At 40.4% G+C, this 14,444-nt stretch overlaps 2 protein-coding genes across 2 annotated transcripts in view; one reads left to right on the forward strand and one right to left on the reverse strand.

The window, feature by feature from the left end:
* Nucleotides 1–10,640, forward strand: part of MKRN2 (makorin ring finger protein 2) — a 42,703-nt gene extending 32,063 nt beyond the window's left edge. The window contains exon 9 of the transcript XR_014796668.1: nt 9,975–10,640. The gene's annotated coding sequence lies outside the window, so the exon portion shown is untranslated. The remainder of the gene's footprint in view (nt 1–9,974) is intronic.
* The window catches only part of RAF1 (Raf-1 proto-oncogene, serine/threonine kinase), a 62,793-nt gene that overhangs the window by 4,300 nt on the left and 44,049 nt on the right, over nt 1–14,444 (reverse strand). Inside the window, exons 5-12 of the mRNA XM_084902586.1 lie at nt 14,162–14,319; nt 12,830–12,928; nt 10,674–10,827; nt 7,608–7,635; nt 7,374–7,501; nt 6,915–7,032; nt 1,053–1,137; nt 144–320 (exon numbers count right to left, since the gene is read on the reverse strand). Of these exons, the coding sequence (XP_084758712.1) occupies nt 144–320; nt 1,053–1,137; nt 6,915–7,032; nt 7,374–7,501; nt 7,608–7,635; nt 10,674–10,827; nt 12,830–12,928; nt 14,162–14,319 (947 nt within the window). The remainder of the gene's footprint in view (nt 1–143; nt 321–1,052; nt 1,138–6,914; nt 7,033–7,373; nt 7,502–7,607; nt 7,636–10,673; nt 10,828–12,829; nt 12,929–14,161; nt 14,320–14,444) is intronic.

Here is a 14,444-nt window from a genome sequence, read left to right on the forward strand (position 1 = left end):
TGTCATTCTTATACCAGAGGCTTATTTTCAGCTATGCAAAAATATCAAAGAAATCGCTTAACACACTTGGCTTTTCCTAATCCTGATTTAGGGACAAATTGATGCTGGGACCCTAAACTGTAGTCATCAGGCCATCTACTCACTCCATTCCCTGAGCCGTCTGCCGGGCAATGTCAATCAGCTGGAACATCTGGAACTTGGTCTCTTGGACATGCAGGTGTTTGTAGAGGCTGCTGCCCTCACACCATTGGGTCACTATCGCCAGGTTGTCCTTTGTCATGTACCCCATAAAGAGCAGGATGTTCACGTGCCGTGTTTTGCTGGAGGAGGGAAGAGAGAAGGCTATGAACTCTGCCTTGTTTCAGATTGAGATCTCTCTACTCTGCTTCCTCACTGACGAATCCTATATGTTCTTGACACCACTCTTGCTTACAATCCGGGTGGCTGGCAAAGCAAACAATCCATTTGGTGTTCTGAGCTGTCACCAAGACTTACGATTCACCTCAGTGCTGGCCTTTTTGTATAAAGGACATTCTCTTTATCATTGTGCATTCCCAAATCTCCCCACAGGGGTCGGCAGGACCCCTCATTGGTGGAATTCAACATTATCCAACTTATTGCTACAAATCTAGTGACTCAGAGATTTGAAAGTTGAAAGTCTGACATTCAGAATAAGAAAGCTTGGCCATAAAAAAGCTCATGAAAATAAATGTGAAATGAAACCTATTTCTCCCTACCTCAAACCAAAACTCAAGAAACAACCTGGGCTTCCGAGTACAATGTGCCCAGAGACAAAGCAACGGAGGGGTCTGCTCATTCTAAAGGTCTGACAACCACATAAGCTGGAAGGAAACCTTCCATTTCCTTTCACTTGAAAGGGAGGATTTTGAGCCACAGGCCTCCACAGTGAACTCACTAACCACCAGTCCCAGCCATAGGCCCTCAGAGACAGGACTGCACCAGTAAGCCCACTTACTCTCTGGTTGGTGCACCACCACCAGTCCCCACCCCTGCCACTCCAGGGGGGCCAGACAGGCCAGCTTTCCACTCACCGCAGGACAGCCACCTCATTTCTGAAGGCCTGAAACTGCTCTGGTGTGGGGTCAACAACCTTCAGGATCTTTACTGCAACGTCTCCTGCAAATTAGTTTGTAGTCAGTATAGTCAGTTGAATTATCTTACTTTACTGTTCATGGACCCTAGTTCTGAGATACAGTGAATCATTTATTAAAAAATCATGTACCTAGAAAGATAGAATATGCAAAATTCTAAATTACTATTCAAGTGGCTGGGAAAAAGTTACATAGGTTACACTACTATCCTTTAAATGCCACCCCACAAGCCCTAGCCGGTTTGGCTCAGTGGATAGAGCGTTAGCCTGTGGACTGAAGGGTTGCGGGCTTGATCCCCAGTGGAAAGCGTGCAAGAAGGCAACTGATCAATGATTCTCTTTCATCATTGATGTTTCTATCTTGCTCTCTTCCTTACTCTCTGAAATAAAAAACATATATATACAAACATTCATACCACTCCACGGGGTGGAACAGGCTTGGTTTAAACTATTCCTAGAAGCCTGGCTCCCTGAGGTAAGGGCATGTGTGACAGGTCACACAACCTGGGCCTCTGAGAATGACATCAGTGGGTGGACATGAATGCCCCAGCAGATACTGAATCTTGGGGCCAGAAGGCTGGGGCCAGGAAGGAGGCCATTTAGCAAGCAGTTGTTAAACTTAACTGCCACGTTTCAATGAGACCTGAGATGGTCCGTTGTACAAATTCAGATATATATTGAAATTAAGCTCCGATGCTTTCAATACTATTAAACAATTCCTAAGGATTAATAGTGATTACTTACTATATCCTGGCAGTGTGTTTTTACAGGCATTATTTCATTTAATTCTCACAGTTGCCTTATGACATACATACTATTATCCTAATTTTACAGAAAAAGTTTATAGCCACAAACCATAGTGCTGGAATCAGATTAGATAGATTCCGCAGTCTGACTCCAATGGCTATTTTTAACCATAATACTATCAAGTTACTGTTAATCATTGTCAATCACTGTGAGCCTCTTTATATTACCTTAGAAACATCTATGGATCAATTCTACTTTATATGTGCTACCAATTTAGAAACCAATTTCAAAAATGCTTTTATGTCATATTTATCACCGAACTTATAAGCCCTATTAGGACCTTGGATTTTCATGGCAAATAAATTCACTAACACAGCCTTCTGGTGATCAAATAAAGTAGGAGTCAGTTGAATAGCACCTTGGAAGAGATAGTTCCTTCACCTATCAAGCACATCGTATCCTTGCAACCTCTGTTGGAGCACTCCTCACTACACTTTTGGGGAGCACCAACAGGTAGATAGTTCTTGAGATGGGTCCCAAACTGTTGCACTGTGATCTCTGGTTTTATCAACTAAATAAAACTGAAGTCCACTTAACCGCAGCCTCCACCCAGGCTTTCATCCAATTCCCTGGCACATGTGTTTACCAAGCCAGGCTCCTGTGAAGTTGCTGCTGACCTGGGATGGGAGTTGCACACTGTATTCAGAGCTGCCTTCTAGGAAGATGGAGCCAGTAAAACATGAAGCCCCAACCTCAAGTTCCTTATGACTGAGTAGGATTAGCATAACTGCTCACCTTGGAGCATCTGAGCCAAGAAAGGTGAGGAGCAGGTGAGGTAAGGAGGGGAGGGTGAGAGAAATAGGAGCTGTGTTCAGAAAGCTCTAGCATGGGATTTGGGCACCTGCAGGATACGAGAAGCTAGGAAGGAGTCTGCTGCAAAAGCCCAGGTAAGATGCAGGCACAGTCGTGGCGTGGGAATAGGAAGGGGGGTGGAGGCAAGAAGCCCTATGAAGGTAAAACCCATGTGGCAGCCAACTGAGTGGCAGGGCTGGGAGATGGCGATGCTGCTGGCCCAGGCACTGGGCAGAGCTTCAAAGGGACAGGCCAGAGTGGGGGGCAGGAGGAAGGCTTGAGGAGATGCTGTACTGTTCCTCAGGAGCTTCCTAGTTCATGAGCCCTCCCTTTTTTTACAGCTTTCCTCCAGACATGCTCCACTTGCTACTAAACTCATCCCCAGTGGCGTCAATTTTAGACCTACCTCAGAGCTCAGAGGATTCACTGGGAGCCAAAGCTTGCTCACAGTGACTCACTTGACTTAGTAGTCAGCTGATCATTCTTCACTTCTAGCCTCCATTTTTTGGAAGAGTGAACAGGGATAATTAACCCTTTGCACTCCGCTGTCCCCTCTCAGGGGACATTGCAGTTTATTAGTGATTAACGGGGAATTGAGTTAATTCAACGCACGTTTCGCAAAGTAGCGTCGAGTAGTTGGTAGCCAATGTCCAGAATGGTTTGGAGTGCAAAGGGTTAAAAGTTCATATTTTCTTTGTTCCATCATCACAGCCGTTCAAATCCACCCATCTCTCTAAACTCTGTTATCCAAAGATACATCATAACTCTGTGAGCTCCACAATACTTGAGTCTTCGTGCAAGTCATTGATGGGAAACCAAACAGGGTCCAAGACAGAGTCCCATGGCCCCCACAGGGATGCATCTGCCAGCCAGCTTACAGTAAACACAATAACAGACTATATGTAACTTCTCACCGAAGCCTGACTATATATGACCCCACTTCATTTACATGTAAATATTCTAAGAATTTCCATGATAGGCAGCCTGCAAGGGACAAGGGAAAATGGAGTTCAACTCATATAATGGACAGTTTTCCTATTGGTAGGAACTGCCCAGAGTTGGAATGATTTCTCATGGGATCCTACAGCCTCCACCCCCAGACCTCACTCCTATTAGCCTTTCAACACACAAATACTTTACTTTTCTTGATTATTATCCTCATCGGAATATAAACTTCATTAAGAGAAAGAATTTTTATCTGTTTTGTTCACTGCTTCATTCCTAGCCCCTAGGCCTAGAAGAATGCTTGGTATTAGAAGAATACTCAGGAAGCATTGCAAAGGAATGAATTCTAAGATTTAACTGTAAGCAAGATAAGTTATGAATTAACAAGCTGTCTGAGGCTCTGGAGTGGGAAGTGGGTAATATTGAGGACTTAGCTGTTTGCAGCCCAGGTTCAGAATCAGTTTCTGGAAGGGTAAGTCAGGACTCAGTGCCCAGCCTGAGGCCCCCAGGCCTTGCCTGGCCCCAAGTCTGTAGAATTAGGTACCAGCTCAAAACAAAGATGCCTCTCCAAACTATCTCAATACCTTTATAGCTGGCAATCTTTCAACATCTAAAGGATGGTACTAATTCATTTCCCCATTGGGATTGTCTAAGATTTATACACAGACCCTGTTTTCAGCAACAGAATAGAAGGAACACCATTCCTCTTCCTCTCATTGACTCGGTGAAAGTTATAAACTTCAGCATTAGGCTGAGATGGGGATCCCCAGACAAGGTTATGCCAGACTGCTTGCCTCAAGCTAAGTTGAGAGACCTGCTTGAGGGTTTTGCTGCCTCCTCTTCATGCTGTCAGTGCTGGTCCCTGTCATCAGTTTACAGCCTCTACTGCTATCTTCATGCTCTTTAAGGTGTTATTTGTAATGAGCCAAGACTAACAAATCAGACCACAAACTTATGCTTAAAAGGAGGCTCTGTACTTGAACCCCAGGGCCTCTTTACATAAAGTTAAGTAAGCTTTTAGTTCATGGGCCCGAGGTCTCCATCTCAGCTGCTTTGAGACCCTTCTGTTTACTTTCACACCTGCTAGGCAGAATCACAAATTTTCAAAAATCATCAAAATAGTCTCACTGATAAATTGAATAACATACTATATACAGGAACCAGAGGAACATTAACAAAGGGGGTGGCAGGGAGAGTACAGCACAAAACACTCGATCTAGAAATTATGGTTTCCTTGACTCTCCCCTGACATTTAGAGCTCACATGGCGCTCTTTCTGAGGGGCTGACATAAAAGTCCATGGCTCCTCGCTGCTCTGACTTTTCAGGCTTTAAAAACTAGAATTTTAAAAGCATTAGACATTATCTACCTTCTAACAGAAGGCTTTATGGCAGTATCAGTATAGCAGCCTAAAAGCTCACGATTGAGAAAAAAACACAAGTTCATAAGCAGTATTGTGGCAAATCTAACTAATGATATAAAAATTATGTGCTCAATCAGGAAACAAATTTGGGCACAATTTACACTGCATCTATTGGCTTTTAGCTGATGCTTAAAAAAAATGTGTGGCATAAAAATGATTAAATGCTCCCAATGGAAGCATTAAAGCAATAGTCACTGCTCTAACTCCTACAATTACTATCAGCCTTGTTGCAGATACAAGCACCTCTATCTTTTCCTAAGGCGTCACTTAGACATTTATGACATCTACTTGGATAATATTCTGCAAGAGTGTGATTTCTCAGAAACCCACAAGCAGGCCACTGGTATATTATTTAGAATTTTCAAAGGAAAAGGAATCATCCTACATGTAATTTACAAACGTGCTCGTCCCTGAAAGGAGAAATTTGTCCGATGATTAATTACAAGTGGTATACTCATATTCATGATCTTAAAGTTCAGGCAATATTGGAGGTATTTCTCAGTTTTCAAAACCGTGAATTTTAATGCTCCATTCACATGACTCTCTTAAGCTCTCTCAATCTTTGCCTGTTTACAATAAAGATAATATGGGAGCATCCAAAGTGGAAATAGGCACATAGGCCCTTTAGTTGTTTTTAGTTTTTGTTTGTTTGCTTTGGTTTTTATTTTTGCTTTTTTAAAATATGAATTTATAAGAGATGTCTTTTTAGGAACATGTAGCATTTTAAAGGCAATACTTCTTAAAATGTTAACATCATAAGCCAGAGGCATTAAAAACCTGACAAAAAATGCCAAGTATTTAGTTGCCAAATACACAAGCTGTGGCTACAGACATTGCAATAGTACATTTCTTTCAAGAGAAAGTGTTTCCATTAGAATAAGAATACTAACAACTCTACAGATTCAAGAAGTAAGCCTCTGAAAGCTCCCTTCCCTATCTGATGGGGATTCCCACAGCCAATCCCAGGGCAGATCAAAGAGAAGCTGTCGCAGGATGTTTGACCAGAGGCAGGGTGGCATGATGGTTCCCCTCTCAGGACCTGTTTTCTTACATGTAAAATCTCTAAGGTGCTTTCCGGCTTTAAGGTTCTAGAATCCATGCTCCCACCATAGCAGCAGATTCTTACTCATTTGAGAAGCTTCAAAGCATGTCCCTGTATTTAATGCGTGTAATAAAAGCCTAATATGCAAATCAACCAAATGGCAGAATGACCAGTCACTATGATGCGCACTGATCACCAAGGGGCAGACACCCAATGCAGGAGCTGCCTTCTGTCCACAGGCCCCAGGCCAGCCAGGGCAGGAGCTAGTGGAGACCCCGCAACGCCCTGCAGAGGGAGGTGACTGGGGGGGGGGGGGGGGGGGGGTGGACACACACACACACACACACACACACACACACACGGGACGGGGACAGGGCTGGCAAGCAGGCAGTGCCACGCCGTCCAAGGCAGGTGCCGGTGGATCCCCCAGCCTCCCCTCATCTATCTGCCAGTTGCCCCGATTGCCAGCCAGGTCTAGGGACTCTACCCATGTACGAATTTCATGCACCGGGCCTCTAGTCAGTTTATAAGAAGATTCCTGACATTTAGAGCTCACCTCTTGTTCACAAATTTCCAATTACCCTCACAATTACCCTTATACCAATTACAGCATTGTAGAGACTAAAATGAATGCTGTGAAATCTCGCTGAAATATTAAATTCAATCTTCAGATGTAACCCAGTATCCCTAGAGCGTGCTGCTGTGAGCTACAGAGCTTGCGGAATCCTATCCCCCTCCTATGCTCTCTGGACTGAAACTTGACTTCACCCCTTGAAGTCAAGGCCCCAAACTTACCATGCCACTTGCCCTTATAAACAGTTCCAAAGGAGCCTGACCCAATCCGAGTGGAGAGCATCACTTCACTGGCTTCTATTTCCCAGTAATAACTTGAATCTCTCTGTCCACGAGGCCTCTGAAACAGATCATTAAATACATTTCATGGAAAGGTAAAGGTCTATTTAACAAGGGTTTCAAAGGAAAGATTAACTCCATCTATTCTCAGACATTTTGAAGATAAACTTACTATAATTCCAATTTTTGTTTTTCAGAAAATACCATCTTAGTTGCACCCTCCCTTACAACAAACCAGCAAGTCTTCCTAATGGAAGCATACCAAAAATGGCATGACATTTATAATATGATTCAGCAAGTGCTTTTTGTTAGAGTCTCCTGCCTCCCTAAATTAAAAGGATTCTCATTTCTAAGTTTTTCTACTGAACCCTAACCTGCAGCAGATGCTTTGGCTATACTCACAATTTTGTTTTTCTCCTGGGTCCCGGATCCTGGTGCCCGCTCTCTCTGTGCCGGCACGGGGGTTTTGGGCTGTGACCAGCCCGTCGGGCTCAGGTTGTTGGGGCTGCTGGACAAGGCTGAAGGTGAGGCTTAATAGACAAGATAAACAGAATCCACACGTGGATAAGCCAGAAGAAGATACACAGCATAAAGAGCAAAAGCCCATTACTATTTGCTAAGACTCTGGACAAGTACCTGATTCGCTGTGACTTCGGATTGCATCCTGAAATAGAAAAGGAAAGCTGGTCAATTTTGGCATCAGAAAAGCTGTTCTTTGGGGAAGCGGGAGGGGAGGATTTACAGGAACAAAGTAGATGACAAAATCTCTAAATACAGTCTAATTTTACACTTTTAAAAATCAAATTCACCAAATGTCACTGTTTCTAACATGTTAATTTTTCATATATGATGAAAACCAAATTATCTCAGAAGAAAGCAATGCACACAGCAAACATACGTTTTAAGGAAGGCTAAGAAAGTTACTATCAGCTAAGATCTTTCCAATGCTTGGGGATCTTGCTCCCGTGAGGCCAAAAAAAGTGGGGGATTCAGTGGCAAGCTCACTCTTAACTTCCTCTGGGAGTTTATTAGGGTACATTGGCCAGAAGCTGGATTTGATATGAGTGAGCCATGACTTTATCACTTTATCCAAGCCTAAAAATCGTGGAAAGATGAAAGGACCATAATCTCCTAGTCCAATACCTACATTTTACATATAAGAAAACTGTGTAACAGGTCAAAAGACCTGGCCAGGCCACACTGCCAGCAGGTGGCAGAACTAGGACAAGAAACCATCACGAGGGATCTCGGCTCGTTCACCACAAATGCCCCTCAGACCTTAGGGACAAGCTCTGAAATCCGTTCCCCTCTAGGTGGGTAAGACGTCAAATGCTATCTGTAGAATTTATTACAAACTGGGTGAAAGTTAAATCACAAGGCCCTCCGCAGTCCTAAATACTCAATTTATATATCCTCACTTAAGAGTATATAAATAGTAACAATGTAAAACCACATGGCCCCTATATCCTCAAAAAGGGTATTTTTCTAGGAAATCCTATCCTCTTTGTTTTCTTTGTGTCACCACATTAAGATACTTTTTTTCCACACAACTATTACTAGAATGCTGCGACTTCATAATATCCTCACAAGATTCAAAGAAAAATCATAAACCAAGTTGCCCTTCCTGGCCTTAGCAGCCCCAACCAAAGCATCTTTAATAAAGCCTGGATCTGGGGTCCCCACACCTGGCAAGTCTTTAATAATCCCCTAGAGAGGTGTTTAATATCACAGATTGCATCCCACTAGGACTCAGTGAGCATGTTTGGGGGAGCAGGTGGAAGTCTAGGAACTTGTATGGTTTTAAGTACAACAGGGTGACTGCCGGGAGGGAAAATATTGGCCAAAAATGAACCTGACGTTTATTAAATACGCAGCAGCTACAGCTTTATTATCCAACTAATCTATTAGTTGTTTGAAGTCAAAGCATGGCACAATGTATTTTACTGACCAGGATTACATTCCCATTCACTAGGATTTCTTTCTTAATGTCACAGTAATTTTCTTCCTGTATCAATTCCATATCACATATTTTATTCTGTACTAATATCTACAGTTGGATTGATTTATCCTAAAAGGGACCTTTCAATCATCTTGGAATCTAAATATTAAAGCAAGAATGTATACTTTTAAGAATGCTGAATCATATGTGATAAAAACAAATCCAAATTTATTCTGTCTCATGTTTCTCTCTCCCTCTCTCTTTAAAATCAATAAAAACATATCCTCAGGTGAGGATCAAATAAATAAAGTAGAGAGAGGGTTAAGCACAATGGCAGTGCTAGTTATTTTATAGTAACAAAAATTTTTTACTTTTAATGTTTCCTTTAAATATTAGAGTATTTACACAGGAACAAGTCATATAGAAAAAAATAAGTAACTGATATATTACCATATGATTAACAGGGCTAATTTTGATTTAAAAAATAAAATAAAATTCATAGCTTATATATACACATGACCTCACAATAATCCTGTGATACTCAAAGTGTCCCTCCCGACAAATGCCTACTATAGACCCCATATCAGAAAGCCAAGTTTTTTGTTGAGTTCCTGCCACCTCTTATTGGTAGGACAAGTGATTTAAGGGTTGAGAAAGGTAAGCTGCGCCTGAAGTGGCAGGTATCCCTGAGGTTCTTCAAGGAACAAATTATGATGTAGAGAGAGCACAGTTATCTCTGATAAATTTTAACAAAGGATTTTCAGGGCATGTCAACCAAACTTACACATTTGTTCCTTTTAAACAAGGTATAAATAGAATAGTGGTGCTGTACCAACCAAATCTATACTAGCACTGATCTTGGATTAGAAATGATTTTTAAAAAATTTTTAATGCCCTTAGCCTCAAAATCACACTTGAGAAACTAATTTCACCTGTCAGCAATACCACAGACAATATTTCTTTTTTACTCCTATGTACTGTATTTCCAAAAAAGAAAAGGAACATGAAAGCAAGTCTGACAATAAATATAAAATTTAACTTAGTGACTGTTTCCTTCCTGACAGTCTTAGCAATCCTGTTAATGGACAAGAAAGCAAAGGCATAAAGAAGAATACCTACTCTTCCCCTCAAACAAAATCCTCTGGACCACGCCCTGGGAGAAGCATTCAGGCTGTTACTCTAGTCCAAAGCAATGAGAAATAAAGAAGAATAAAGAACAAAGGAAGTAGTTTTAAGTGTATTCAGTTGTTATTAAAGATGAACTAGAAAGCAAACCAATAGATCATACCAAAAGCCAAGAAAAGAAAAGGCGTTTGAAAGCACTAGCTTTGAGCACTTTTACATCTCCCTAAATACCTGCTATTTAAATCCTGACTCCACCCTTTTATTTCTAAGCTAAAACATTTAGTCTTTCAGAATTTGTAGTTTTTTCATCACTATTATTTTCTTTCCCACACCAAAATGAAACTACTCTTTATGTAGCTTATTCACTAGCTCACTTAAATCCCATTAAAATCTAACATGGAAAAAATGAATTCAAGGGTTAACATTTTTTCTTCAGGAAATTTTAGTTCTCCACTTGAATGATATACCAACCAGATTACTGAGCCAATCTAAAGATGTAGTGGATAAAAATGAAATTACAAAGTTTAGAGATCTGAGAAAGTGCTTATCAGGTTTGAAACCCAAAACTCTATGGCACAGTAGTCAATCCCACCCGAATTGACTGATTCCCATCACCACCCACCGGACCCTATTATTACCTCAATCATCCTGCTGTCCACAGGTAGGGTAGTGCTGACCATGTGGACATTAGGTGTGGATGTCGACCTCTGCCTCTGGGAAAGGGAACCTTCAGAGGAGGGGCTGGAGGTGTTGAATGTAAAGGCGTGGGGTGTGGAGTATCTGTGCTGGGAACTAGGTGAAGAGAAGAAAGACAATTCCATGATTGACATGCATGCCTCCCCACTGGAAAAGTCATTCAACTACCTACTTCATTAAGATACTTGGGAGACCCTAGCAGGTGTGCTCATTGGTTGGGCATCATCCCATGCACTGAAAGGTTGCCTGTTCGATCTCTGTTGGCACTTGACAGAGTTGCAGGCTCGATGCCCGAGTTGTGGGCTCAATCCTCAGTAGGGAGGAGGGTGCAGGAGGCAGCTGATCAATGTTGTGCTCTCACATTGGTAAGTTTCTCTCTATCTCCCTCTCCCTTCCTCTAAAAAAATCAATACACATATTTAAAAAAAGAAAAAGGAAAAAAGATACTCTGTGGTAACCCCTACTTGTACTACATACCACCTTTTACAAAATGTTCTTTTGTTTCAATATGCATCATTCAAATTTTTTCCTCTGTTGTAGGTGTTTTTGCATGCAGATTTTTGAAAAGGAAGTCATACATGCTCTTAGAAGTCATGTGAAAAGAACATCTAGAGCAGTGGTTCTCAGCCTTTCTGATGCCTCAGCCCTTTAATACAGGTTCTTGCTGTTGGGGGTCAAGATTATTTTCGTTGCTACTTCATAACTGTAATTTTGCTACTGTTATGAATCGTAATGTAAATATCTGTGTTTTCCGATGGTCTTAGGCGACTCTACTAGCGGTTCTCAACCTGTGGTTATTTTATTATTTTATTATTTTAGAAGCAAGTAGTTTTTTTGGTCAGACTTGCTTTTCAAATTATCAAGAAAAACAAAATCATACACAAATATATATTCAGATATTATTTCGATACAAGTCCCTTGTTCTAAGATATGTTGCTTTTAACAATTCTATGGTGATTTCATAAAGGCCATTAAATATTATACAATTATATGTTCATTAAAGTCAGTTTTTTGACAAAGATGTAGCTATTACTTTAGGTTCCAAATTCACATGTAACACTAAGCAAGATGTAAAGTCACAAACGCTCATTTTAAAGGTGGAAAACAGTAAAAGAAAATGTTCAAAATCACAGGTACATTATGAAGGGTGTTTACATAAAAATACCACCAAAAAATGGATTTTTAACCTTTGCTGACCAGGTTTTGTCTACATGTTTCAATTATTCCTGTGAATTTCAATTTAACTGCAGAAAAGATACGCTATTAAAATAGTATGTCTTGGCATTGAGATTACAAAGCAGAAAAGTGAATGTTTGCATCCCTTTAAAAACTGAAAATTGTATCAAAATTGTTGTTTCAGAATTCTTTGTATTTACAATATTCATGCAAACTTGTGAACAAGCTTTCATTTTGATCAAACTGATCATCTACATTTTTATAATAAAACTGAAGACTCAAAAAATTTATATGTAATTAGATTCTTTTTAAAGATAGCAGTCTATTAAATACCATGTCTTAGCAATGCAATGCCACAATAAGTTCAGTAATTGAGCACTGAGCTATGAACCAGACGGTCAGAGTTCGATGCCCAGTCAGGGCACATGCCCAAGGTGCAGAATTGATCCCAGTAGGGGGTGTGCAGAAGACAGCTGATCAATGATTCTCTCTCATCACTGATGTTTCTATCTCACTCTTCCTTCCTCTCTGAAATAAATAAAAATACCTTTAAAAAAGAAAAAAGCTTTAACAAATTTTGTTTTTATTACATCATTTTACATAGTTTTGGGATCCTTCCTGAGGCTCACCTCACTACATGAAGGCAGCAAAATCACAAGATTTTAAAAATATGATGAGATATTAAGGGTCATGCACGATAATAGAAGAATCCTAGTAAGAGTCACTTTCCAGAATGTAAGAATCACAGGACCAAAAAAAGAAAGCTCTACATTTTTCTCTAATACCAATAAAGCAGCAAAGGGTTTACACAGCGAGGAGAGAATGCAAAAAAAAAACCAAACCCTTTTTCTTTTCTATTCAGGATGCAATCCCACCTCTCAAGTCCCCATTATAACTTAAAAACAAAATAAAAAAAATTTACCTAACAGGCATCCGGGAAACAGACTCTCGCATCCGACGCATTGTCAAAGAAGGCAGTGCTGGGACCCCACTATCACCAATAGTGGAATTTGGAAACAATCTAAATGAAATCAGAGAAAGACTAGCTTATAGACTTGCAGTTATTTTATAATCAGCCTGACTTCCTTGCAAATTAAAGCTCCTCAAACTGAACTTTTCCTATTCACATTTTCTTTGATTATTTTAGGCTACCCAGGGTAAAGAGACCACCAACCCAAATGACTGGGTTTGAATGACCACAAGTTGTGAACAATACTGACCTGTCAATCAACATTGCAGGCTCTATGTATTTCTAGGAAATACTGGCCCTATGTCCAACTATGTCAAAATAATATTTTTTAAAGCTCCAGTAAAGCACATTTATAACATAAATCATGTGGAGTTTTCTGGAAACATTGTCTCGGAAACACACAGATGAAAAGACTGAAATGTAAAGAATAAGTCACATTCAGCACCAAAGGTTATAAATAAGAGAAGTGGTAGTGAGATGAGCACTTGTGCTCAGCAATTCCACATCATCTCAGGTAATCCTCATAGGACACTGCGAGGAAGGCAGTCACCTTCCGCCCCCGCCCAGATAAGTGAATCAGAGGCTCAGAGGTGATTACAGTTAGTGACATCAACATTTTGACCCATGTCTGCTGGACTCCAAAGCTTGTGCCATTTACCCTATACAAGGTCTCTGTAAAAGCAACCTGTCACTACCACAAAAGTAAAAAAAATGTTCCCATTGTGGTTTAATGATCATACTCCCTTAATTTATCCCTCAAAAAAGGGTAACACTTTGACTTTTCATATTCCTGTATTAACAGTTTTAAAAAGCATTTTGGAATATGTACCTTTAACTTAAATCTTACTAAAAGATATTTCTTCTAAATGATATACATTTTGATAACTGGTTTATCTCCTGAGGGATACAAATGTCTTTTAAGGTTTTAAGATTCAAAACATTTCAAGACTGTTTCTCCAGTTTGAAGTAAAGATAGAGGGTATTAGCTGACACTGTCTTTTTGGTTCCTGTATCCCTTTGTTCATTGCATTACTGAATCACAGTATCTCAATCTCTATATGACGGATTAACAGCCCTACCTGCTCATTTTAGAGAGTTATGCTGCACTAAAACTCACTGGTTTCAGATATGTCATATTTCCATAGTAGATGGTTTCCAAATCACGATAATTCATTTACCAAGTCCAAAAACCTGACCTGTCAGTCAAATATACAATAAGCATCCTCAAGTGATGTTATACACCCCCACCTCTTTATATTATGTTAATAAAGAATAATGCCTTACAGCAGTTGTCTGACATTACTCCAGTCCACACACATAGTAGGTACTTTGGTGCTACAATGCTCGTGAAATTTGTAGCCACAAGTCTGACATCGAAATCCATTTAGCAAGAACTTCTGACACATGTCACAGAAGGCAAGCTTTAGGAAGGTCTTCCGAGCCTGGAGCGACAAGAACACGGGTGTAAATTATGCTGAATAAATGAAAGGTGACAAAAGACAAAATAATTTTTCTTGACCCCCATGAGGTTTCATAAATAATCATACTTCTAACATTTGTGAAATTC

This window comes from Pipistrellus hanaki (assembly GCF_964339955.1).
Source record: "Pipistrellus hanaki genome assembly, chromosome: 13".
Lineage (NCBI taxonomy): Eukaryota > Metazoa > Chordata > Mammalia > Chiroptera > Vespertilionidae > Pipistrellus > Pipistrellus hanaki.